The sequence below is a fragment of the Pseudonaja textilis genome, chromosome 4 (genome assembly GCF_049901715.1).
Source record: "Pseudonaja textilis isolate UNSWEBS1 chromosome 4, rPseTex1.2, whole genome shotgun sequence".
In the NCBI taxonomy this organism is placed as follows: Eukaryota; Metazoa; Chordata; class Lepidosauria; order Squamata; family Elapidae; genus Pseudonaja; species Pseudonaja textilis.
The window spans coordinates 63,948,535-63,974,566 of record NC_141993.1 but is presented as its reverse complement, the minus strand read 5'-3'; the positions used below and the strand labels follow the sequence as shown (position 1 = coordinate 63,974,566).

Below are 26,032 nucleotides of genomic sequence, written 5' to 3'. Positions count from 1 at the left end.
TGAAGCACTTCTGTAATGTTCCACTGTATAGATTTGGGCTTCATTTGCAGATTAGAAAGTTTTTCTAATTAGAAAAATAATCTTTGTCTTAAGGATAGATTTTTCACACTTTGTAGTAACTGCACATGTTTTTAAGCACATAATAAATATTCTTCAATTTGTGAACAGGGATGTAGTACAGGTAGTCCTCTCCTTACAACCATTTGTTTAGGATATGTTCAAAGTTACAGTGTCACTGAAAAAAGTGATTTACAACTGGTCCTCCTAACATTTACAATCAATTGTAACAGTTCTTCATGGTCATGTGATCAGGTATTGTGTGCTTGGCAACCAGTATGTATTTAGGATGGTTGCAGTTTTTCTGGAGTCTTGCGATCACCATTTGCAACCTTTCCAGTCTGCCTAGGACAAGCAAAGTTAATGGTTCGCTTAATGACCTCATGATTCACTTAACTGCAGTGATTTGCTTAATAACCAAAAAAAGGTTATAAAAGGGTGCGACTCACATAACTGCCACCTTGCTTAATTGCAGAAATTCTGTCCCAATTGTCATAAGTTGAAGATTTCCTATACGTACTACATGAATGGAGTGGCTATGCATTGTGAATTCATCAAAGCACTGATTGTGGTCATCCACAGATGGAGATAGGACAAATGACAAAACGTGCAAGATAATTTCACCCCCCAAATCATACAATTTCTATTCTGATTTCTGATGCAACACTATGAAGGCAACATTTGTGTAACAATGACACTAAGAGTGTGTTATCATTTTGTTATAATTATGATTTGCTGCAGACCCTATTAGCACTAGGTATTTAAAAGGAATTGCAAAGTTGATCACTGTACTTAGTAGTTAGGCAAAATGCACATAACAGTCTACAAGTTGCAGCCGTTCTTTTAGTGACCATTTAAAGAAAAAGTGGCACTGATTAAATGTCACTTGTGACTGGTCTATAAATTTGTGATTATTGCAGCCCTCACAATAATGTGATCCTGATCCGGGCGCTTGATGCCCAGCTTGCACTGACATCATAGTTAACCACAATTATGTGATAGTTACTTCCAATGTTCTCTGCTGGCTTCTTACAAGCAAAGCCAATGGAGAAGCCAGTGAGAACTTGTAAGTTGCTTTCACCCGCTTTACTTTTCCACTTGCCCATGTTCATTAGCATTTGCCTGAAACATCTCTGCCTATGCCCCACTCTTAAGTGCCTGCCTGCACTTGCTCACCTGCGTGTGTCCCGGAATCTGTCCATAATGCTCCACAGTATTTGAACCCACCAGCTTCCTTGCCTTGGATTCCCACCTCCTCATGCTTAATGGCCCATGTAGTCCTGGGGTTAAACATCAACTAAGACTGTGGGTTTGTGCATTGCTAAGCAATGCAGTTATATGACATGTTTTACAACTACGTTGCTTGCCTACAGAAATTCCGGTCACAATTATCATTGTAACCTAAGGATTGCTTGTATGCTGTCATTTCCTGTAATGGGGTATGTGAATGACCTTGGGGAAAGAAGAGAAGAGATGCTACCTAGGAAACGGACAAGAAAGGCAGGAACCCTCAGTGGCTTAATGGTCAGAGAAAGAAACTTAGGAAGAATACCTTCTAATGGATCTAGAAGTTAAAAATGGTAGTGGGAAGTTTGTACCTTCAGATTTACGAGATTTTGTTAACATAGCCTTACAATAACGTAAGATTTATCTAATCCCGCTTCCTGTCTGATTTATCTGGAAGGGCTGAAATTTCCTCTAGACAGGATTGAATGATGATTGAGCTTAGCTTTCTGATTTTCTGAAGGGTACAGTAACAGTAATACACCAAAAAGGGTGAAACCATTGGGTATGGTAGAATAGTAGGTTGCTCCAACACCCCTCCCCCCACAAAAAAATATGGCTCTAATATTTGTTGAAATTCAACTGTGAGCTAAATTTTAGAAATGTGGTCTAGTGATCTGCAGTGTCCCTCACTCCCAACCTTGAGGGCAGGAAATCTCTCTGCCTCACTTCCATAGCTTCACTTCTGGTTCACTAGTTTGTTTACACTTGACATATTGAAAGTGGAATTCTCCATTAATTATTTGATATAGATCACTCAGGTGTAATTCAATCTAGAAGCCACAAGTGCAGCCCTTCTGACTCATTTTAGATTAAAAACCAAACAAAAATAAAATTACAATAAAATACTCCAGTCCAATGTTTGAGAATAGTTTGAGAGCAGAATAGGTTTGCAAGAATCTAAGTTTCATCTGACTGTTATTTTCTTTGTGGCAAGATTCCAATAAGTTTACTGTAGTATATTGTAGTCCTTATTTAATGTCCATTCAGTTAAACAGTTAAAATTATGGCACTGAACGACTGGACTTGATGACCTATGCTTGAATCTTATGGTCATTTGTAGTGCCCCTGCAATCACATGATTGTGATTTGCTTGGCATCTGGCATCTTACGATCAGTTACCAAATGCCCTGCAATCGCCATGTGCAATCTTCCCTGCTGGGTTCTGCAGAAAGCTAATGAGAAAGCCATTAGGGAAGGTTGCAAGCCACAGCCACTTGCCCAGAGGATTACCTCTGGTTCTGAAGGCTGGCTGCAAAAGGCTGTCATGGAATCCAAGCAGGAAATCTTCCTTGGATTATGGGAGTGGCTTTTCCCCCTAGCCTCCTTGAGAGCAAAAGTACTGCTTGGCTCTGTGCAAGGTGAAATCAATGTGCCAAGCAGCATTTTCAGTTTCAAAGATGCTGGGTGAAGAACTCTCTAAGTGAGGCACTTTTTATTCCCTGTAAATTGTTAAGATCAGGGCCAAATGGAAGAGAATGGAGTATGTTTTTTTTTTTAAATGGAACACTTAGAATCCAGATGGGTAACTACATGGTTTGTAGGTGAGTTGGTGAACTTTATTTGCAAGCAAGTAGCGATAGTTCTTGACTTATACTGGTTGCTTAGCAGCCATATGAAATGGACTCCCCAAAAGTACTTATAATTCTGAAGTTCCAATGGCTGCCCTCCCTTTCTGCATTCTTGTTACTGCATTTTGGGAGTGTAGCAACTGGCCCACATTTAGGGTTGATTCCAGTATCTCCTGGTCACATGTCTTATGATTCATAACATTTTTGTTGAGAACTGGTGTTTACTTCAGCAAAAACATCTTATAGTGAATAATGGATTCACTTAATGACTGTGGCATTTCCTTAACAACTTCAGATTCCATTGTGATTTGCTTAACAACTGCCACCGAAAAGTGTACAATTGGATTGGTCAGGTAACTTATGACTGTCATAACTTATGACTGTCATGACTTACGACTGTAATGGGCAGGTTTCATTATAGTACTATGTCAACAACTATCTGTAAAAGAAAGGTTGTTTATGTGAAGTGCTGTGCTTCAAATGATGCAAATCCTTAGGAAAGTAAAAGCATTTTTTAATGCCTGACTGTGGATTCTTCATCCCAAAGCCAGAGTTGCTTCTGTATGTTAATTGGAAAAATGAATTTTAATAGAATCAGCTTTTTCCTCATCTGTTAATAGAATGAATTTATGTAAAGGATGTTTTTGAAGTGAAATACTTTGTTTTGTTAAAGCTAAGAATTCCAGGAAACATTTTATGTAACAGAATCTAAAGTGTTTCAGTAAATGATGAAAGGCCTATATTCCCACTCTTTTTTATTGGAATTTGGTTTAACATTCTAAGAAATATATTAAAAATCTAATTAGCTATTTTTTCTGCAATTGGCTTGATCAGTGAACCTGGATATTTACTTTAGATCTCTGAGGTTAAAAAAAAAGCAAGAGACTTGTTTAAGCAGCTTTCCCATTGTTTCTTATGCCTAAAGTCACAATCCCTGTTAAGCTTTGTAATGGAACAAGGGATGTGCTTCATGTTTCTTGATTAGAACATTTTGAATGAGGTTGTTTAGTCTTGAGTTTGGAAAAAAAAGATTTTTGCTTTGTAGACACCATAAACTATCACCTGGATTTATGTTATTTGTCTTTGTGCTTCTATTTAAGAATATTTCTTATTTGGGAGCCTCCTCGCTGACGGACTGTAGATTGCGACTCTCTGCGGCTATGGTCCGTGCTCTTTCGTTGGAGAGCCCCGATCATTATGATTAGAGGCTGAAGCTGCCTTGGAGGGGCGGCGGAGTAAGGGGAAGCCGCAAGCCAGGTTGAGGGGAGCCGCAGCTCCCCTCCTGGGCTTGGTCTTTTCCCCCCCAAAGACGACTGCAGCGGTGGTTTAAAATGGCCACCTCGAAGAGGAGGACTCAGCTGGATTTAGATTTGTGCAGGAAGGAAGAAAGAGGTGGATAACATCTGAACCGGGACAACTGGGCAATACAACTAAACAAAAGTACCTGGAATTAAGGTAACATGGAATTTTTAAGAAAAGAAAAGTGAGCGGCGAAATTACAAAGGAACAGGAAAAAAAAAATAAGAAAATATTTTTGACAGCTAAGCGGGGCTTCGAACCGGGAAAGGAAGAAGACAGAACTAAAGATTTAACTAAATTGGACTAAAATATTTTGGCAATAAACAGGCATAAAATAAAGCTGGACTTAAGATTGTCAAAAAATAATAATAAAGTTTACAAATTGGAGGCTGGACTGTGCTGGAATATTGAGGTTCGAAAAACCCTAAATAAAAAAATAGGGGAAAAAGGTGAAGACTTTGTATAATGGAGAGTGCCATCTTTTGACAAAAACTTGAGCTCAAACAAAAGGGAACACATCCTGTTTCTGAATGAACTTGTGTGGATACAACACTAAAGAAATATTGAAACAAAGTAAGAATCTTAGAAAGTGAAAGCAGAATCAGAATAAAGAAAAAAGCAAGGAAAGACTGACTGTGGGATTGATTGATGGTTTTGGTATAGACCCTGGGCTGGAATAATTGAGAACTTTAGAAAATTGAAAGAAGAAAGAAGGAAAGTAAAAGTGGTTTTTTTTGTGGACTTTAACGATCATAAAATACAAGAGTGTGTAATGATATCTCTTTGGGAATTAAAAATGGAACTTAAAAATATGAGAGAATTACTACAGGAAAGAGGCGAATCACTTTGCTCTGTGTTAGAAAAAATGGAAATGGTGATTGAAGAACAAGAAGAAAGAGCTTCAGAGGAGGAGGAATCGACTCAAGGAGAAGACATTTTAAATAGACAATTAACACAAAGAACACTACAAAGAAGTGGGGAAAGAAGGAAGGTTAAAAAGTTGAGATTTAAGAAGGCAATCAAAAGGGGGAATACCTGTGAAGTCGGGAAAGGCAGAAAGACCCAGCAGAAAAGGGGAAAGGAAGATATTAAGAAAAAGAGGGATATAAACTGGAATGAGAAAAGATATGGGGAAAAGAGGGAGAAGAGAAGCAGTAAGAAACAGGTGCATGAAATAAAGAAATATGGAAATAGTAAAATGTTGAAAAAAATTGTTTTTTCAGAGATAATGGTTGATGAATTAAAAGGGATTCTGCAGGGTGACAAGGGGTAATAAGAATATTTCTGCAATTAAAAATATTTAGAAAATAGGGTAATATAGATACTGATAACTTTTATTAAAAATTAAGGGGAGAAAATGTGCTGTGGAATCCAAATGAAAAGATGTAATGATTATTATTGTAACCTCTTAAAAATAATGGTTTATTGGGAATCAAGATGAGGGAATAAAGGTATATTTTAATCATTGAGGTGTCACACTCAAGGCAGTAAAAGGGGGGAAACCTATACTTTTTTTTTCTTTCGTATTAAAATTTGTATTAATCTAGAATTTATAAAAAGAATGTGTAATGGAAAGGAAATATGACTAAAGAACCAACTAAATTAAGTTAATATAGACTATTAAAAACAAGGCGAGACATTGGTAACCTTTTTTATTATCATCATTATTAGGCAAACACATATTGTTTATCTTTATTTTTAAATTAAATATTAAAGGATTATATTTGAAATAATTGAAATGAAACAAAAAGATGTTTTGATTGAGATTAATGAAAGAGGCTAGAATTAATGTGTTTGTTTCTCTCCTTACTGAAAATTTGGAATGGAAAAGGTAATAATAGAATTAAGCATGCATATATGAATGTATAATTGCTGTCATATTTGTATGTAAAGGTGATGACCCGGAAATATGTTGTCCACTAAAAAAAGATTTTTGTTTTTAATGTGAAAAACTGAATAAAATTTGTTTTTTGTTTTTTTTAAAAAGAATATTATTTTCACAGGTAAAGTGGGCTAGGTTACTGTGTTTCACATGCAACAGATTAACAATGTTCTGAAAAAAATCTTTGTTTTGAAATTCCATAAACATCATTGTTAAAAAAATCTTGAAAAAAATGGCAGGTTGGTAGTGGAAAAGGCAGGATGTTTACAAAATTTTTAGTTGGTTTTATTTTGTTCCTTTGTAAATTAAAAAAAAATGAGGTCATTATTGTAATTTTTTATTTTAAATACTAGACAGTTTTAGGGTAGTTTGTAATTTTTACTAATCTACCTACTCAGCTGATTAAAAGTAATTTTTAATATGATGTACCCTCTGAAATATGTTTATACTAAGATATTGGGAGTATTTCAGAAATAATTCTTACCTCTTGATTAATATCTATTTTAATATCTTCTCTTTTTTTCAATGCATTTTGATAGGCCATTAGTGGACTAAAATGGACTATTGGTGCATTTTTTGTGATGCCACTTTGATTGAATAATATTGCAATAAAATAGTGAGCCTGCACAGCTTTTTGTAGCTTAAATATTGGAGCCAAAATAAGAAGATACTGATACTTAATTTTGAATTTTATATTTTTGTATCCCAGCTGTTTATACATCATTTTAACTTAGGATCAATTTAGTTTTTGCATTAATAAAAACACCAGTATTATCTATTTTTTTTCAGGCTAAACAATTGAATTATTTTCTATTGGTATGAGATGCCATTTTCCCATTCTTAAAAACTAAATGAAATTTGACAGAGATCTATTTTTTTAACTCTAGGATTATATTTCATAATGAAATATATAAATATATAAGGTAATTAAGAGGTAATTTAAACATTCCATAAATTCAGTTATTGAATGAAACAGTCATAATGTTTGATTCTCTATTTTGTAAAACTGAGGTGTTAAAATAACCTTTAACATAAAATGGAAACATAGCAAGAACAAAACAACATTGTAAGTTTCATGGTTTTACTATTCAAGCTGTTTGTGCTATAGAGTAGAATGTGTCAACCTGTCATGCAAACAATTTTGTTGGTAAATGTCCTATATTTTGATTAAATAAAAATGTTTGTTTTGCTTTTCAGTGAATGGTAGTGTCTAGAAAGGGTATGTCCCTTCAGGAGAGAGGTGCCAATGTCCAACCGGCCTAATAACAGTCCAGGGGGGTCACTGCGACGTTCACAAAGGAACACTGTCGGGGCCCAATCACAAGACGACGCAGTAGGAGGAAGGTATGCTAATTTCTTCAACATTTTTAAAAGATAGCATAATTTATTGTACAAAGGAAGCTATGATATCTTTTAAACATAAACTGAGGCTTGAATGTACTAATTAATATTGCTGATATTTTTGAATACACTGTTAACAACTAAAATGACAGGAACTTATGTAACTTTCTTTTAAGCATTAACAAAAAGAGCTAATTGTTGATAATATCTGAACTGAGTACAGTAACAGCAAATATTAATCACATTGAACAATAACTGCAAATAATAATTTTAAATAATGTACTATATTTTAGGGGAGAAGTGTACAAATATGGTTATACATACCAGTGTGGAATAATGTTTTCCCATTAAAATAGCAGAAACCAGTAGAAGTGTAAAAGTCAAGACCCCACTGATACTGCTATAGCATAATTGGGTTTTGATTGAACAGTTGGTTTGGGGGCTGGAAAACTTTCCCAGTAAATTGAAGAACGTATCATAGTGTCTTGGGCAGTCTCCTGTCCCTCTTGATAAACTTCTGATAAGAGTTGTGTTTAGCAGATGACTTTCTGCCAGGTGATGACATTGGGAAAGGAAAATCAGTGTTTGTGTTCAATAAACCCTGGATATCTGATTTCAGGATACCACTATCCTGAAGTGGAATAATGGCTCTGGTGACAAGATATGATTTGATATTGGGACAGGATATTTTTGCTTTAGTTTTCTGCTGGCTGAAGGATGGACAGACAGTCTTTAATTTAGGTGTGAGAAAATGGCAGTATGCACATTTCTTACCTAGCAGGAATTCACAGTCAGCTTGGAGAGCTTTTCTCTTTTTTACTATTTAAATACTACTTAAAGTTAATGTAACATATTTAGCAATTTCTACTGGTATTCTATTTGGTAAGTGTTTTGAAGGGTTTAAATAGTATGCAAGTTATGTTTTAAAATGGATTTGTGTAGCTAAGGTAGTTAGACTGTAGGGATAAAATGAATTTAAGCTACTGTACATTTGATCTATTGTAAGTGGTCATTCTGGTGGTCAATTTACTTTGAGTATAAAGAAGCTTAAAATAGTTACTTCCTAGAACTATATCTTAAACAGAAATATAATAGGTGTGAGCTTGTATAATAACATTCTGTCAATCTCTTGAGCAAGATTTATTGAAGTATTAGAACTGGGTGTAACATTCACTCTAAATAAGATCTTGGTTGTAGCAAATATTGAAAATCTATTTTCTCAAAATTTATATTTGAAAAACAGTAGGCTTTTCACTGTAAAAATTCAAATTTTCTGGGATTTCATGCAAAATACTTTTATGTTTTTCTTCCTCCTAGTTGTTTTAGCATTACACCAATAATTTCCATTTTATTAATGTGTAGGATACTTATTTGCATGGGGAAATTGAAGGATCCCTAACAAAACAATCTCTAGGAACATGGTTTGAAGGAAAATGCATCCTGAGTTGGAGTACAATATTAGTAAGGGATTGATTAAATAGTTTAAATTACAAACAAAACTAATATTGATTCTTTCATGAGATGCAGTAAGATTCTGACTATTTTGTAATAGCTACTTTCAGAGTAGAAATGGGTCATGGAGCACCTTTAAATTACTTAGGGAATATAGATGCTTCATGGAAATACATTTTATAGATTTTGAATGATTACATATTACAAGTAGATTTCTCATTGTTGATAATCCTTAGTTTTCAATTTAAAGTAGTTATTTTCTACATGAAAATGTATTGTGTTTACACATTACAGTTGCAAGCTAATTTTCTTTTAATGCATTATACAGTAATGTTGTGTTCAGATAGTCATTGCTTAACAATGGTACTTGGAATCAGCAAATCCATTGCTTAGTATGACGTGATCATACTGTTTGATGTCAGGTGACAAACTAACTTAAAATGTAGTTGCAACCATCCCAGTTGCTGTCATATATACCATGGTTGTGGGATCACTATTTGTTGATCACCTAATAGCTTCTGTGTTCACTTTATTTCTTGGAAGCTGACAATGAAGGTTACAATTGGCAATTGCAGGACGCTGTCATAATTATGAGTCAATTGCCAAATCATGATTACATGATTTTCAGCCCGAATCGTTATTATGTGATCTTGCAGATGCTGGGATAGCTGCAACTCTGAGGAACAATCAGGTTCTCTCATTCATCACCATCATAACTTTGAATGTTCACTGAATGAGAGGTTGCTGAACAAGGACTACTGTAAAACATTTTTTGTCGGCACCAATCTCTTTTGGGTACAGTTTCCAGAATGCTGTACCTGCTTTTTTTGAACCTATAAGTTATTAACATTGAAATAATAAGAGGTAATATTCAAGTACTCTTTCTTTCTGCAATCTAGAAAATATGTCTAACTTCAAAGTGAAATATCCCTATGTTTGATACATAGGTAACAAGTAAGTTGAGCTCTGTAAATTCAGTGACATTTTGAGTAAATTTATAAGCTCTCATTTCATTTTTGTTGTCAGTAGTAAAGGTCTAGAATCTATATTTCTTGTCCAAGAATGAGATTTTTTTTTCAAATGCACATAAACTCTAAAACACATAAGTTGAAACAGAGCTCCTTTGTGTATGGAACATTTTTGAATTGGTTGGAATAACCAGTTCTCCATCGGCATCCTGAAAAACGGAGTATCAGGTAAGCGAATGCCCCTTTCAAATTCAGAAATGATTATTTTGAACTCAACATATTTGAGTTCAAAATATACAAATATTTTGTATATCCATATACAATATACATATCTTTTCACCTACTCGATATAAGAAGACTGCTAAAAAGAATGCTTCATTGTCAAGAAAGAGAAGTGAGACTGGAAGGAGACATAATGGCTGGTAGCCCAAAATGGAGTTACGTAGCATCTGCAGTTGAAGATTTGTTGCTGGTTTAATGATGGTTAAAAAACTTGAGATGGACTAGGCAATTACATTGTTTAAGGATTATTGGTTTGAGTAAATTTGACATTTTTTGAAGTGGAGCTGTTAAGGTCTAGAGAAGATTCACTGAAGAAGAGAAGGCACCATGGGACCTTTTGAAGGTCTTTGGAGGAGGCTCAAGAAATGAAAGTTTCTATCAGCTAAAGAAGAGAGCCTGTGCCAGCATAGGACAGGATAAGTTGGACAATGTGTTTAGTCTCATAATTATTCTAAAAGAGAAAATGGATATGGTATTTAATTATGGTGCAGTGTGTACATGTACATACAAATACATATATATTGTCAGTACTATAAAATTCATAAATACCTGGAGAATAATTAGGCTTCATAATATTTAAACACCCGGAGAACACTTAGGCTTCATAATATTTAAACACAGGAAAAAACACAATTAACCTGCACTAATTAAGCAAGCAATCATCTAAGTAGAGAATGGAATATGGCTATCTAGTTGTATATAATTCACACCAAGAAAGACTATGAACACTGAAGGTAAATACTGTTTTATGGATGATTAAAAAGGAAAAACCATACTAGGATTTTCTCACTGAATCTTAACATAAAACCTCATGAATTGGTATGATAATCCCCAGCAGCTGTGATTTAGGTTATGCCTCTTGAGATTTAGTGTTCTTCTACTATTATCTCTGTCATTTACGAATGTATATAATTTCCTTTTTGTAAGCATAGTATATTGAGAGGGCAAGGGACCCAAAATTAATATAGCTGGAATTTTGTATTGTCTAGTACAGGTAGTCCTCGACTTACAACAGTTTATTTAGTGACTGTTCAAAGTTACAATGGCATTGAAAAAAGTGACATGACTATTTTTCACACTTACAATTTTTTTTAGCATTCCCATGATCATGCCATCAAAATTCAAATGCTCTGCAACTGATTCATACTTATGACCATTGCTGTGTCCCAAGATCATGTGACTACCTTTTGCATCCTTTTGATGAGCAAAATCAGTGGGGAAGCCAGATTCACTTAACAACCATGTTACTAACTTATCAACTGCAGTGATTCACTTAAATTTCTTTATTTAGCTGTCATTTTGGCCACCCATCACACAAAATATGACTGGGCAATTACATTAAGAAACCCTCAGTTGACATCAGTAGCACATTGAGATAGAATATGGTCAATTGTTTCTACAACTGTCCAGGATTACATGTATGAAATAGATGGCTATGTACATTGGATAGATGGATAGATAGATAGATAATTAGAGTTGATTAGAAGATAATGATTTTGGATGTATAAGCTGAGGTTTACTTGCATGGTGAATTACTAGGGACACAGTTAATAATATACAACAGAATGGTAGCCTAATACAGGTAGTGCTCGACTTATGACCACCATTGGGAGCAGAATTTCTGTTACATAGTTTACGGAGTTGTGCCCAATTTTACAACCTTTTTTGCTGCAGTTGTTAAGTGAATCACTGCAGTTGTTAAGTGAATCACATGGTTGTTAAACAAGAATCCGGCTTCTTCTGTTGACTTTGCTCGTCAAAAGATGACTGGGAAGATTGCACATGGAGATCACATAACCCAGGATGCTTCAGCCTTCATAAACTCATGCCAGTTGCCAAGTGCCAGAATTCTGATCATATGACTGTGGGAATGTTTTGATAGTCGTAAGTATGAGGACCAGCCACCTTTGTAAGTCACTGTTGAAATGTGTTGTGCTGTTGTAAATTGAAATGGTTTCTAAATGAATGGTTGTAAGTCGAGGACTATCTGTACACAACAGAAAAAAATCCTGTTTTAAGCTTAAATTTGGATTATATTTAAAAATTTCTCCTGAAATTAGAAAAAACTGTAAAATTTGTACTGCTCATAAGACAGCTTTCTTAACTGCCTCATATGATTCTATTTATATCTTTTTGAGTATCTTAAACTCCAGAATAATCACTTGTATATATGTATGTATGTATGTGTTTGATTGATTGATTGGTGTGCTGCCCATGTTGTCTAGAGGCCACTCTTTCTGAACATTATAAAATAGCATTCTCCAGTGTGCTGAGTAGAGAATCCAAGAATGGGTTGACATTGCCTTTCTGGCCAGAGACTGAGTCTGTCAAACTTCCAGCCACACCTCCTTCGCCTGTCTGAGTCCCAGTTTTGACTCAGTCTTGGTCAAGTGAGACATTGGAAGATTGACACCTCAGAGACACAGACCTTGGACAGAATTGTTTTCTTGGATTTTCTACTTCACAATAGGTTGTTTGAACCGCGCTTCGGTTCGCAAGGATAGCAAATGAATTGGCTGGCTTCCCCGGTCCTCCGGCATAGCCACCGCACAAAAATTGGCTTCCAGATTGCCCAGTGTAGCCATTTTGGATTTGGCTGGCTCCCCCGGTTCATCCAGCATAGCTGCCGGCCCAACTAGACTGCCACAACGGTGGCGCTTTGGTTGGCTCCCCTGGTCCATCCGGAATAGCCTCTGCGCCTGTGAGCATCCTAGCCACTTGTGAGTGAGCTGGCTCCACTGGTCCATCCAGCATAGCTGCCATGACACAAAGCCCCTCATTTCGAGCCGCTGACAGTGGAAAAGTGATCGGAGTCACTGCCACGTTAATTCTGGGACATACTTCAAACACAAAAAAGCTGTGGCAGCAGGATTCCTTTTGGGAATGAGTCTGCCTGTCAAGAGGGCCGGAGCAGGCAAAATGGAGGATCACAATGTAATAGCAGGTAGCAAGGAGGATCAGGGTTGACCTATACAGCCCAAGCCTGCTGAGAAATGCTCCATAACATATGAATTGGCTAGCAAAGGAGCAACCGACAGGATAATGGTAAAAGCCCTTTATTCCAAAAAGGCCTCTAAGGCTGAGGAAAGAGACACCAGAAGGCATCAAAAGGCCCTGGAGAAAGAAATCTCCAAGGCCGAAAAACAAGCAGAGCGAGGGAGAGAAACAAATTCCCCTCAAGGAGGCCCTGTCATTTCCTGCTCTCTGCAGCCTGAACCATTAGAACATTTGGATGATACAAGGCAACAGGCTTGGTCACCAGATGGCACCAGAGAGCAGTTCTCTCAGCTGCCTTTTCCATCAGGCAGCAATGGGGAATTTTTTGCTCCACTTTCCTGCCTAGCAAAAGCAGAATGGGAACTAGCCTCTAAAGGTAGAGCTTTGCTCCTGAGGCCACCTTCATTCCCACAGAGGCAGAACTCTGCCCAAGAAAGAGGCAAGGACATGAATTCTATGAATAGATAAAAATCCTAATTTCAGAGGCCATAACACAGGGAGCCGCCAGACTGCCTCCTTGGCACCCAATACCCCTGTGCATCTACGCCAGCAACCTCAGATCCAAACAGATTTGGTAACCTTTCAGGGGCCATGATTTCCCAATTCATCCACGCAGAGTGGAGAATCGATCTCATGGGACAAAGATCAGAGGGACCTGGCACTGTCAAGAGGATGAGGGACTGATTCTGGATCCTCCAGTATTTGCAGGGCTCTTTCGTCCAACCCTTTTCAAATCCCTCCTGTATAAAGCTAATACCATGGCTCATGTGGGAGTTGAGTCACACTCATCAGAGACAGCCTTGTTTGTGCCTACAAGACCCAAGTGAGTGGCTATTTTCTGAACCAACTGTGGAGCATGAGGAGATCCCCTTACCTAAGCTGTTTATGGACATGGTCCAGAGGCAATGGTCTCAGCCAGGGTCATATCCCACTCCAAGTGGGAGTGACAGAAGGTTTTAAAATGTTAGCTCGGACCTCACAGGCACTTCAACTACCAACAGTGGATGGACCTGTGGTGGACTTAGCTTCCTCCACCATCCTGTCTAACATAGCGAATGGCCTGAAGATGAAGGACAGGAAGGCATAGCTGACCCTCCGCAAGACATATCAGGCAGTGGCCTGGACGGTTAAGGCACTGATGGCTTCCTCCTTTTTCAATGGACCTCCTTGCTCTGGCTTTGCCTGATGCAAGTGAGAGTGCCACCTGAGGATCTCCGCTTCCACCAAGACAAGCTGGTGGCAACTGAATTCTTGGCCAACACTACCTTGAATGCAGTTAAGTTTGCCTCCAGAGCCATTGCCTCATCAGTAACATCCTGATTTCTGTTGTGGCTTTGCCATTGGCAGGTGGACATGAGGTCTAAATGGAAGTTAGCTTCTGCTCCCTTCAAGGGAAGCAAGCTTTTTGGAGAGGCCATGGAGCCCATCCTCATGGAAAACAAGGACATGAGAAAGGTTCTACCTTCCATGTACAGGCAAGCAGACCACCGTCCCTCACCTTACTTTCGTAGACCTTCCTTTCGGTCTACAGATACCGGATTCGATACCCCTCAACATCAGAGACCCTATTTGCAAAGACCTGACCGCCAACTGGACAGAACCGGATTTCAGGACACGAACAGGCAACAATTTCAGGCCAAGTGGCGATTTTGCGGGTTGGGAAGTTGCCCCTTTTGTCACTCGAAGTGACTGCCAGTCCAATCCTCCCATTGGTGACCGCCTAGGTCTATTTGCGAACCAATGGGAGTGTTTTGTCTTAACCCTGGCAAACAGTCTTGGAAAGGTATAATTATTAGCTCAGACCTTATCTATCTTGGAAAAACTTCCCTGTAAATATTTCCACATGTAGTGCTGACAGGGAAGGGCTGGGCACAGAGTCTAGGTTATACAGACAAATCCTCACGAGGCTGGAATGAACAAATGAACGAACAAATTGTTTTCTACAAAAGCCCCCTCCCCTTTTGTTCCTCTTTTAATCTTTATGGGAGGGGCCATTCATTGTCCACTTGTGGCCTTACTTCCAAGTTGACCCTGAGTTCTTAATTGTTCCTTCCTTTTGGCCGCTCTGCACATATGCAGGCTGGAACCGGTTCTAGAAGCTTCCCTGCCTCACTGCTGTCCAACCCGAAAGCAACTGATGACTCCCAACCTGTCCTGGCCCCATCTCTGCATCTGATGCAGAGCCCTCGTCTGAGCCTTCCTCAACCTCCAGGACTGGCCCAGGTTCCTTCCCAACATTCTCGCTGTCCGACTCTGGTGCCAGCTCCGTCAGCCGCCAGTGGGCCACAACAGGGAGGCAATCACGACAGATACATGGGTCCTAAACATGATACGTGGGTCCTAAATACAGTGAGGCTAGGCCTCATACTCTTAATTCCTCTCCTGAAGTACTTCGTTTGTTGTCCCATCTCCAAGAACAACATAGAGGCCTCATGGAGACCACAATGCAACACTTTTTAGATATTCACGCTATTGAGACGGTTCCAGAGGACCAGCAGGGGCAGATTCTACTCCATCATATTCGTAGTCCCAAAGAGCTTGGGGTGGTGGTGGAGAGCAATTCTGGACCTCAAGAAATTAAACATCCACCTGGTTTACAGGAGATTCAAGATTCAGTCCCTCCAGTCCATCCATGGAGACCATATGAGAGGGCGGCTTCCTAATGTCCATAGACCTGATGGAGGCATACCTCTACATGCCCATTCTTCCTTCCCACAGATGGTTCCTGAGATTCTATTATGCGGGATGACACTTTCAGTACAGAGCCCTACCATTCGGCCTGTCCTCAGTGCCCAGGACCTTTACCAAATTACTGGCAGCACTGACGGCACACCTCAGGGCAATTCCTGTGCCTGACCAGTGTTACCTCAACAATATTCTGATACAGTCCTGCTCTCATCTTAGGGCGAAAGAGGATCTGCAGGTCACGATCCAGGTCCTCCAGGATCATGGATTTACAGTCAACTACAAGAAAAAGCACCTGGCTCCCACCAATCGACTGTTACACCTTGGGGCGGTGATAGATATGAGGTCGTGCCAGGTCTCCCTTTTGCAGGAACATCAGGACAGTATAGAGACCTTAGCGAGTCGGAACCTAGTGGAACAAACAATATCCTTGGCCCTCCTCTTGCAGCTCCTGGGCAAGATGGTGTTCTGCATATCAATCGTTCCTTGGATGCATCTGCATGCCAGGGTCTTACTGTGGTTTCTTCTGCCATGCAAAGGTCCAGCAGAAGCAACTCAAATGCCAGGGTTCAGGTTCTACCAAAGGCACTTTGATCCTTCCAATGGTGGATGTCCTGAGTCATAACCAAGGGGTGTACTTTCAAGGAGCCCAGCTGCCTGACCATCACTTCAGATGCCAGCCTCTTTGGCTGGGGTGCCCACCTCCATTCCCAGATGACATAGGGACGGTGGATTCAGGCAGATCTGAAGAATAATATCAATTGGTTGGAGCTCAGGACAGCACACTTGGCCCTCTGACAATTCCAGGACACTGTCTCTGGTCACCATGTCCTCCTTCTGACGGACAATGTGGCAACCAAGGCTCACATCAAACCAAGGGGGAACCCATTCCAGGTCCCTCATGCAAGAGGCCAAACAATTGGGTCTCTGGGCAGAGAGACATCTTCTCTCCATCAGAGTGGAGCACATCTCAGAGACAATGAATGTGCAAGTGGACTGGCTCAGCCAGAGCTACAGTAGACCACTCAGTGGCACCTGCATCCATACCTCTTCAGGGAGTTGTCCGAAAGGTTTAGCCATCCGATCCTGGACTTGTTCACCACTCTGTCGAACACCCAGTTCCCCAGGTTTTACATCAGCTTTGCAACTCCAGGGGTGGAAGGGGTCAATGTACTCCCCAGACCATGGCTCCAATGCCTACTATATTCCTTCCCTCCACTTCCCCTCATTCCGAGGGTAATCAAAAAGTTGCTGGCAGAGAAGGCAGAAATCCTGCTTCTACCTTCCCACTGGCCCAGATGCCTGTTGTACGCAGATCTGGTCAGCCTGTTGATATCCTGAGCTTGGAAGATCCCTCAGGACAGAATCTCCCTCAGCCAGGGGGCCTTAGTCCATCCAGAGCCACAATGGCTCCAACTGACTGTCTGGCATTTGAGAGGAGAATTCTGAGGCAGGACAATCCAGGCCTCCAGGAGGCCATTTACTAACAGGGTTTATGACTCAACCTGGAGAGCTTTTTGTAACTGGTGCTCCAAAGGACACATTGAACCTACCTTGATATCAGTGGCTAGAATTCTAGAATTCCTCCAGGATGGGTTGGACAAGGGACTGTCCCTTAACACCATTTGCAGACAAGTGGCTGCTCTGCCCACGGTGTTAGCATGCAGAGATCTGGAGCCCCTCGCTCAACACTCGATTGTGCACAGTTTTATTAGAGGTGCAGCTAACCTCCCGTGGTACACAACTACCCCATCTGGGACCTGCCCATACTACAAGCCCTCACATCTGTGCCTTTCGAGCTGTTGAGGACAGCCAGTCTGTGCTTCCTCACATTGAAGGTAACCTTCCTAGTGCCATCACTTCTGCCAGACAAATGTCCGAACTGGCGGCCCTCTCTATAAGAGGGACCTTTGCATTTTCCATTTGGACAGAGTGGTCCTGCGGTTGGGCCCCTCCTTTCTTCCCAAGGTGAATTCCTGGTTCCATAGGGCACAGGAAATAATTTTGCCAGACTTCTCTCCAGGGATGACCCTTGCCCTAGAGAAGAAATGGCACACCTTGGGTGTTAGGAGGGCCCTCTCCACCTACATCAGGACGACAGCCTCTCTTCGAAAAACAGAATCCCTATTTGTGTCATTCCAGCCATCTTCGCTGGGTAACTGGGTGACGCCATCGACCATAGGCTGGTGGATATGGGCATGCATCGCCAAAGTTTACGAGCTTCAGGCTGTCCCATTGCTCAGGTGAGTGACAGTTCATTCCACTAGAAGCGCAGTTACGAGGGCTGCGTGGGCAGCACAGGCCTCTATTGAGGACATCTGTAGGGCAGTGATATGGTCCTCCCCATCATCTTTTATAAGACACCACAAACTGGATGCCTTCGCTTCAGCTGAAGCAGTCTTTGGCAGGCGGGTGCTCCAGATGGTGCATACAGACTTGGGGACTCGGGACCAGACTGCTACCCACCCTTCGGACAGCCGGCTTTGGTATGTCCCATTTTTGGATTCTCTACTCAGCACACTGGAGAAGGGGTGTTGGTCTTACCTGATACTCTCCTTCTTGGTGTGCTGAGACAGAAACAAACCCACCCTGGCAACCGTCTGGTCCAGAGTCCAAGAGTGGCCAGAATCAGCACTGAAAATACCTCTAGTCAATCGCTATGCCTTCATCAAAAGTGGGACTCAGGCGAAGGAGGTGTGGCTGGAAGTTTGACAGACTCAGTCTCTGGGCAGAAAGACAAAGTCAACCCATTCTTGGATTTTCTCTCAGCACACTGAGAAGCAGCGTATCAGATAAGACCAACGCCCCTTTTATGCTTTTATAATTATGTTCTAATTTAACCACGCCAACATTTTTCAAATTTATAACAAAACTGTTCCATTCAAGAAGTGCTAGAATAAAATTGGATGAGTAAGAGGACAAGTAAAAATATTTTAAAAGGAAAAATTATTCTGAAGAATAATTTTAAATGATGTAGGTCAGAGGCATATTTGTACTTTGACTGATAAAAGTCTCTTGAAGGAGAAATAGTTTCCTATCACATAGACTCTCAACTTTTTTTGGAAGTTATTACATTAAGTTCAGGGGAGGTTTTTTTGTAGAATTTCTTGTAGTACAGCCTGTGTACAAAAATATAAATATGCATATTTGAAACATCTTTATCCCACATCATTGTAAACATAGTTAGCATTTGTCAACTTGAGTTGATGATCTATCAGATCTTTTCCTTTCAAGATTATTAACATTACTGGTAATTACTGCCATCTTAGCCTCTTCAAAAGCAAACTGTGTGGTGACTTTTGTTATAATTTATATTTTAAGTAAATGAATATTTAGTTATTTACTATCTGAGGCCACATCCACATCCATGCCATATTCCTCCCATTCTGAAATTAGCAGGGAATTCTGTTTCTTGATGCCCACAGCATACCCTTACTGCCCAGCTGGAATGGTTCTATGCTGTGCTACTGTTAATGTAGTTTTAATGCACAACAGTCTAAGGTCTCACCATTTCAAATTCTGCCTTCAGTTAGCGGGTACAATGTTTTGGTTCTTCCAGGCATTACAATGTTTTTTTCTTTTTGTTGTACTATCAATTAATTGATTTTTTTTTAAGTTATATGTAATTCTGCCCACTATATAGCAGCAGTTAAGAGATTTCAAAGTAGCTCTTTGGTGCTATCATGTGGTTACCCAGATTTATGTAGTTGATATACTACCTTTTGTTATATTGTTGAAGAGATGTTTGAGGAAATTTAAACATAGAAATTGGTTTGGGAGCTGTAAACTGCCCTAAGAACAGTATAAGGAGAGGAGATGAGATCATCTTTGGGAGGAGGCAAGAAGAAAGGTTTCTGGGAAGAAAATTCCTTGCCATGGGTTACAGGTTACAGCTAGTTCTATGTTTTATATGGTTTCCTTATTATTTGCCCTCAAGGTCATGTCTTGACTATGTCTGTGGACATCTGACTTTTATACGAAAAGTCTAAGATATAATTAAAGTGAAACAAAATATATTCCTCACTTAAAATATACTTTTTTAAATGTTACAGGAAGTTATATGTTTTCGAGTCCATGAGTTACCATTATAGTTTCCCCTAAACTAAGCTCATTCACAATCAAATACATCATCTAGGTCCAGATATTTGTTTTAACCTAGGGTTTTTTTATGGCTTGGGGTTATAGTATCTGAAGGAGCATTTCTTTCCAATCATATCCTGAGATGATTTCTGAAGATCTGGTTCCAGGTGCTCTGCCATCCTGAGGTGTGCTCTCTTCTCCCCAATTTTAGAGAGATATTTTTCAGTGAGGTTACTGAGGTATGTTAGATATCTTTTCAGAGTTTGTGTGAGTCAGGTAAATACATTTTTAGCTTTCCAGGCCTCTTAATAACGTAGCAATGCTGTTATGATATAACTATTAATGCTTTTATTTTCTGAAATTTTGCTTATTACTTTACTTTGTATTTTGCATTATATTTATAAATGTTTAGATTTATATGTGGTTTGTAATAGTAAATTGCTTTGAATGTTTTAAGGGGAAGTGGTAATTGATTTAAATAAATCAAAGTAAATGGCATTTGGGGCAGAGCTGTTACAAAGTACATGCATGGTTGGGGAGGTTACTCAATTCGATGTTCTTTCTTGCCTTCACCCTCTCTATATAGGTAGTCCTTAGTTAGCAACTGTTCTGTTTAGTGACCAACAACAATATCGGTTTCCTGGAAGTAATCTCCATTTCTTCCATTTGCTTTCATTATTTACATCTTTCATTCTTTCACACAAACTTTGCCTATCCATATTCCAGGGGTTTTATGGCTGATTAAATCTTTAAATTGTGTGCTCAGGTTCAAGTAGAAATATAATTTGTAGTATCATATTGTCAAACATCTCTGGGATAGTTAACATCAATTACGTCATTCATCTTCATGGTATGGTAAGCTAGCCAGAATTGCTTGATGGGCTGCATACAGATTTAATAAATAATAAATAAGTTTGGACTAACCCAGGCTGCATTTAAGCAGTTTCTTTTTATTCTTACAGAAGATGCTTGCAAATTTCTTTAAAATCAGTTAAGCGTATATTTTCTTTTCAGATGGGATTTGTTTAACCAAAATCACCATTAATTTAATATAGTTTAAATCTATTGAGAAGGAAAACACAATGTTCAGGATTATTTTTCAAAGTAACTCAGTATTAGAAGTTAAATAAAATAGGGAAATATTGAGAATAAAGGAAAATAGAAGCTTTTGAACAGCGTACTGTTTCTAAAATTTTATTTAATGTAAATTATTGGAACAACGGAAAGAACAGAACATCAAAGCAAAACCTCATGTTTTAAACATAATTTCAGGTACAGGAGTTTCAGGTACCTTACCTAAAGCTTAGCTACTAACACTGTTCCCTAAGCATGTTATGCAACTTAATGAGAAATTGTGTTATAAATTCAGTGTCTAAATTGCTCCTTATGTATGTTTGTGTTTGTGTCCCAGTGTTCTTCATAGCTTTCTGTTTTTAACTTTCTGCTGACAGGTCACAATTAGGGCAGGCAAAACATAAGGCACGTAGCCCTTCTGAAAGTAGAAAATCTATATCAAAGGCACCCAAAGTGCAGTCCAATACTACTACTGAACAGTCCAAAGGACACTTTTCTAAAAGGTAATAGCTTTATGTTTATGAATTCACTAATGTAACTTCTATGTTGCAAACATGCTGATTTATTAGAAACATCTAAATAACTTTTAACTGATCTGAATACACAGAAAATCTTTCAATTTGAGACATTCAGATTTGAAACGTGTATGATAATGAAAGTTTGACAAGCCTGATATCAGCAGAATGAAATGTGTCTGAGTAATATAAAGCAGTGTACTTTTAAATCTTTCCTAAACTGTAGATGTTGAAAATTAGAGACATGCTCTGTTTGGAAATAATTTGGGGCTAATGCTAATCTAGCCTTGTGCAAACATAGCACTTCTCTGCTATTTGCTAAAGTATGCAAGTCTTTTTTAAAGCTTCCATGGGAGGAAAAAGATGAAAGAGTCAGATTAAACCAACACTGCTTAATTATTTTTTCTTTAAAGGAACAACATATCTTTGTGCTCTTAGGAAATTACTTATTGTAATTAAAATAAAAAAATGTGCAAAGTCAAAAGCACTCTTTCTGAATCATTTTCAAGGTTTGTAAAGCCCTTCTGAATTCAGCTGGGCTGTCTGAATCATGACCTGTTTTATTCATTTCAAAAGAACAGGTGACCAGTGTATTTTCATTTTTTAAATTTCCTATTTGGAACATTTAAAGGAGTCCCCTTAATCTAGTGAAATAACAATTCAATTGTCCAAGTAATATTGAATCAGATTGTTTTACTGAACACTTTAGCATCTTTAATTTTGTTCAGTATTGGCAGTTTTCACTGTGAAACGCAGCGTAGTTCCAAATGAAGCATTACAAAACCTTGATATAAGAACATCAGATGTGAAGCAAAGAAACTTCACTGGGTTGAAAATCAGAATTCACTGGTTGCCATTTCTCATAAAGGTAGTTCTGAACAAACCAGCAAAAATATAGAAATTCTTTATTTCAGTTGTCTTCCATAGCAATAGCAGCTCGCTTATGACAAGTCTCCCAGGGACCGGGCACGATTGTCCATTCACGCCTGGTCCTACGTTGCCCGGAAAAGCCGCCAGGCAAGGCTTCTAGGTCCAACAAAGGGGCCACGGGCGGGACTTCTACCCCTCCCTCTTTTTGGAAAGGGCTGTGAACTTCAAGCGAGGCTGCAGCCTCACCGCAGGAGCTGCAGGAGAAGTGAGCTGCAGGAAAGGTGAACCAGCCCATCCTGTTGACTCACCTTTCTCTCTGCCACCAGCTGCGGGAGGAAGGTAAATTTGTAGGCAGTCAGGAAAGCCCAAACGGCAGGGGTTTGGGCTTTCCTGACTGCCTACAAATTTACCTTCCTCCTGAGGCTGGCAGCAGAGGGAAAGGGGAGCCAGTCAGGCCGTTGCTACTCGGCTCCCCGCCAGCCCGCATCTTGTCAGCTGCTGGGGCTCGCGGGTCGTGGGTGCTGAGGGGGAGTGCGGGAGGCAATCAGGAAGCACGAGGCTTATGCCATCTGCATCGCCCCTCTGCCAGCCACCTCGCCAAACATTTTAGCTTAATGCGGGCTACTGCTATGCAAGCTCCATGGGTAGAAGATCCAGAGAATCGTCAACAGGTCAGCCCTGGCTTGCCTTCCTTTTGGCTACCAGCAAGCCAGGCAAGTAGGGTGGAGTGGAAGCTGAATTGCGCCCAGCAAGGGGCCCACCTCCAGCACTCCTCTGCCGCCCCCCCTTGCCTCTTATCGCCTCCCCCAAGTCATCCCACCATTCCCCAGGCGGGGTACTGCCCACTTTAGGAACCACTGTTCTTGCCTAATGAATATATGTAAGTTAAGAGCATGTTATAAAATAACTGATACAGAGAGCTGATCACAAAATATGATTGAATTGTTTCCATTCGCCTTCTTTTCTTATAACTTTTGACTTCTAAAGAATAGGTGATCTCTTCAAATACTGGATCACAAAGCCCACTAATTCACTAATTATATTTTAAATGTTTAGAGGTCATGTATAATCTGTCATTTTTGAAAATATGAAGCTGAAGGTAGTCATATTGTGGTGTGCCAGTGGGGGGTCTTGTCTCTACCTCTATGTGACTGTGGTGCTCCCCGACAAAAATATCTATCACATTGTGTCCGAATGTCCATCAAGAGTTTACACCGGTCCAGTGTCTAGTTTTTTCAACATATTCTTTGAATGGCTGGGTGGACTGGAGGACTGGACATTTTCAAGCCAATTTTCAAGCCAGAAAAACTACAAAATATCCAAGAAACTATCTTGGGTATATTGCAGACTCCAGAATCATATTTGTTATTGTTTCTTCATATAATCATTTACTACAGCTGATCTATTACTCCCCGTTGAAAACGTTGCACAATTATGCTAAGTATTAACTTTAAAAAATTACTTAAATATAATTCATGATTTGGGAGTTTTCAGCATTAATTGTTTAGTATATTTGAAAGATACATATCTACAGTAAGAGAATCTGTAAACCTTTGCAGCACAACTGCTTAGTTGATTATTATGTTTTGACTCAAAGCTTTGCTCTGCTGCTTCTTATGTAGAGGTAAAGTATAACTGTTCAGCCACATTTTCTTGAAAATTACAAAGTAAATACCCAAGTGATTTCTGCAGGTTTAAAAAATATTATTTTCTTTGTTGAGTAGTAATATTGAATTTATGTTTACCTTCTCAGAGGCTGTAGCTCATCTGCTATTATAATTCCACAACAAGAGGCTCTGGACACAGACAGTACTTTAGAGCAACAAAAATCTGGGCAGGTGTCTAAAAGAGACAGTTCTCGAGGAGTGAAGCGCAGTGCTAGCCCAGATTACAACCAGACAAATTCTCCTAGCCCTGCCAAAAAAACCAAAGCACTTCAGCACGCTGATTCTTCTTCGGACTTGGAAAGAAATAAAACTCAGACTAAGTCTAAGAAAAGACATTTGCATCAAGAGCAAGAGTCAAAGTCTTCACAATTGCCATCAACCAGCAAAGCTCACACCAGAAAGGGTGGAGCTACCGTTAGCTCCAGAAACCAGAAACGGAAAAGGACAGAAACCTTACCTATTGTAAAGAGTCGTTCAGCAACTGAACCAACTGGCAGTGAAGAGAGACCAGCAAAACCCACCAAGCTGGCTTCAAAATCAGTGAGCTCAGCCAAAGCTGGGTGCAGTACCATCACAGATTCCTCCTCTTCGGCCTCTACATCTTCCTCCTCCTCCGTTGTTGCTTCTGCATCTTCTGCTGTTTCTCAGGGTGCTAGAGTCAAACAGGGAAAAGACCAGAGCAAGGCCAGGCGCTCCAGATCTGCATCCAGCCCCAGCCCACGGAGGAGTAGCAGGGATAAAGAACAAAATAAAATAGGTGGCTCTTCAAAGTTTGATTGGGCAGCTCGTTTTAGCCCTAAGGTTAGCTTGCCTAAAACAAAACTTTCTCTACCGGGCTCTTCTAAGCCAGAGGCATCAAAACCTGGGCCTTCAGGATTACAGGCTAAACTAGCAAGTGAGTTGTTGAAAAAGTTTTCATTTCTATAAGGTCTTGGAAATTTATTATTGTAATACAGCTATTGTAATAATTTAGTAAGATCTGCAATGTCATATGAAAAATAATTTACCATATATAATCATTGGATGGTTAGTAAATTCAAGAAAGGGGGCTCTAGGCAGCGGGTGTGTATTTCAGATGCAAAGAGACATCAGTTCTTACTTTTGATCTCTATTCCAGTAGTGTATGTCTTTCTACTTTAAGTTCTGTGTGTACAATGAACCAGGAAAGATTTAACTTTCCAGTGCCCTCTACTTTATATAAATAGCCTATACTTTAAGTGACCTTGTTTACTAGCATATTTTATGTTGAATGAGTCCATTTTTCTTCTTTCTTAAATTTTATCTTCCAAACAAGAATAGGAATTATTTATTCATAATCCTGTGTAGCAAAGAGGGAGGGAAGGCTATCAGCCTGGACAAGGGTTACCAAATGTAGAAAAGGTGATCCTAGCTAAATAATGATTTCTTTTTTGCAACATTGTCTACTGCAACAAAACTTAATGGTTAGAGATGGAAAGTATTCTGTTCAGAGTCTCTCTTTGATACTTAAAGTATCAATTATCAACTAACATGCAATGTTTTTCCACTTGATTTCTAACTTTGCAATTTACATGATCTATAAATATATATATTTATCATGTGCTATCAGAAAACAATACATGCTTTTGCAGAAAATATTTAGTTTAAGGAGGCTATTTTGAAATTTAAAAAGATCTAAAAAAACCCATCGCTTCAGTCTATATACTACCACATGTTTGGATGCATGTTTGGTGATGTTTAATGTCTAAAAATAATTTGTTCAGTGAAAGTCAGGACACAGTGATTCATATTTATAATTCTTGTTCTCTGAAATGATATATATTGGATTTAATGTAGAACATGAATAATTATTTTTATGTAAATGTTGAAAGTCCAGTCTAGATCATTACAATGTAATGCCCATTTTTAAAATATATATTTGATGTTTTGATATAGTTTGAACTAAACAGTTTTTTTAACCTAGAATTAATTCAAATTAAATCTATGTGCAGTTTAATTTGCATAAAATTTATTATGTTTCTAACATTTC

The 26,032-nt window shown here is 39.0% G+C and overlaps 1 protein-coding gene across 6 annotated transcripts in view; it reads left to right on the top strand.

Annotated features, from left to right (window-relative positions):
• TRIP12 (thyroid hormone receptor interactor 12) overlaps positions 1-26,032 on the top strand; it is an 88,794-nt gene that overhangs the window by 8,321 nt on the left and 54,441 nt on the right. For 3 of the 6 annotated variants that reach the window (XM_026701547.2, XM_026701543.2, XM_026701546.2), the window contains exons 2-4: positions 7,291-7,437; positions 21,350-21,475; positions 24,111-24,919. In XM_026701547.2, the coding sequence (XP_026557332.1) occupies positions 7,340-7,437; positions 21,350-21,475; positions 24,111-24,919 (1,033 nt within the window). In that variant the 5' untranslated portion in view covers positions 7,291-7,339. Of the gene's footprint in view, positions 1-4,012; positions 4,368-7,290; positions 7,438-21,349; positions 21,476-24,110; positions 24,920-26,032 lie in introns of those variants that run through there. The other 3 variants (XM_026701549.2, XM_026701548.2, XM_087933268.1) reach the window with 2 other exon arrangements.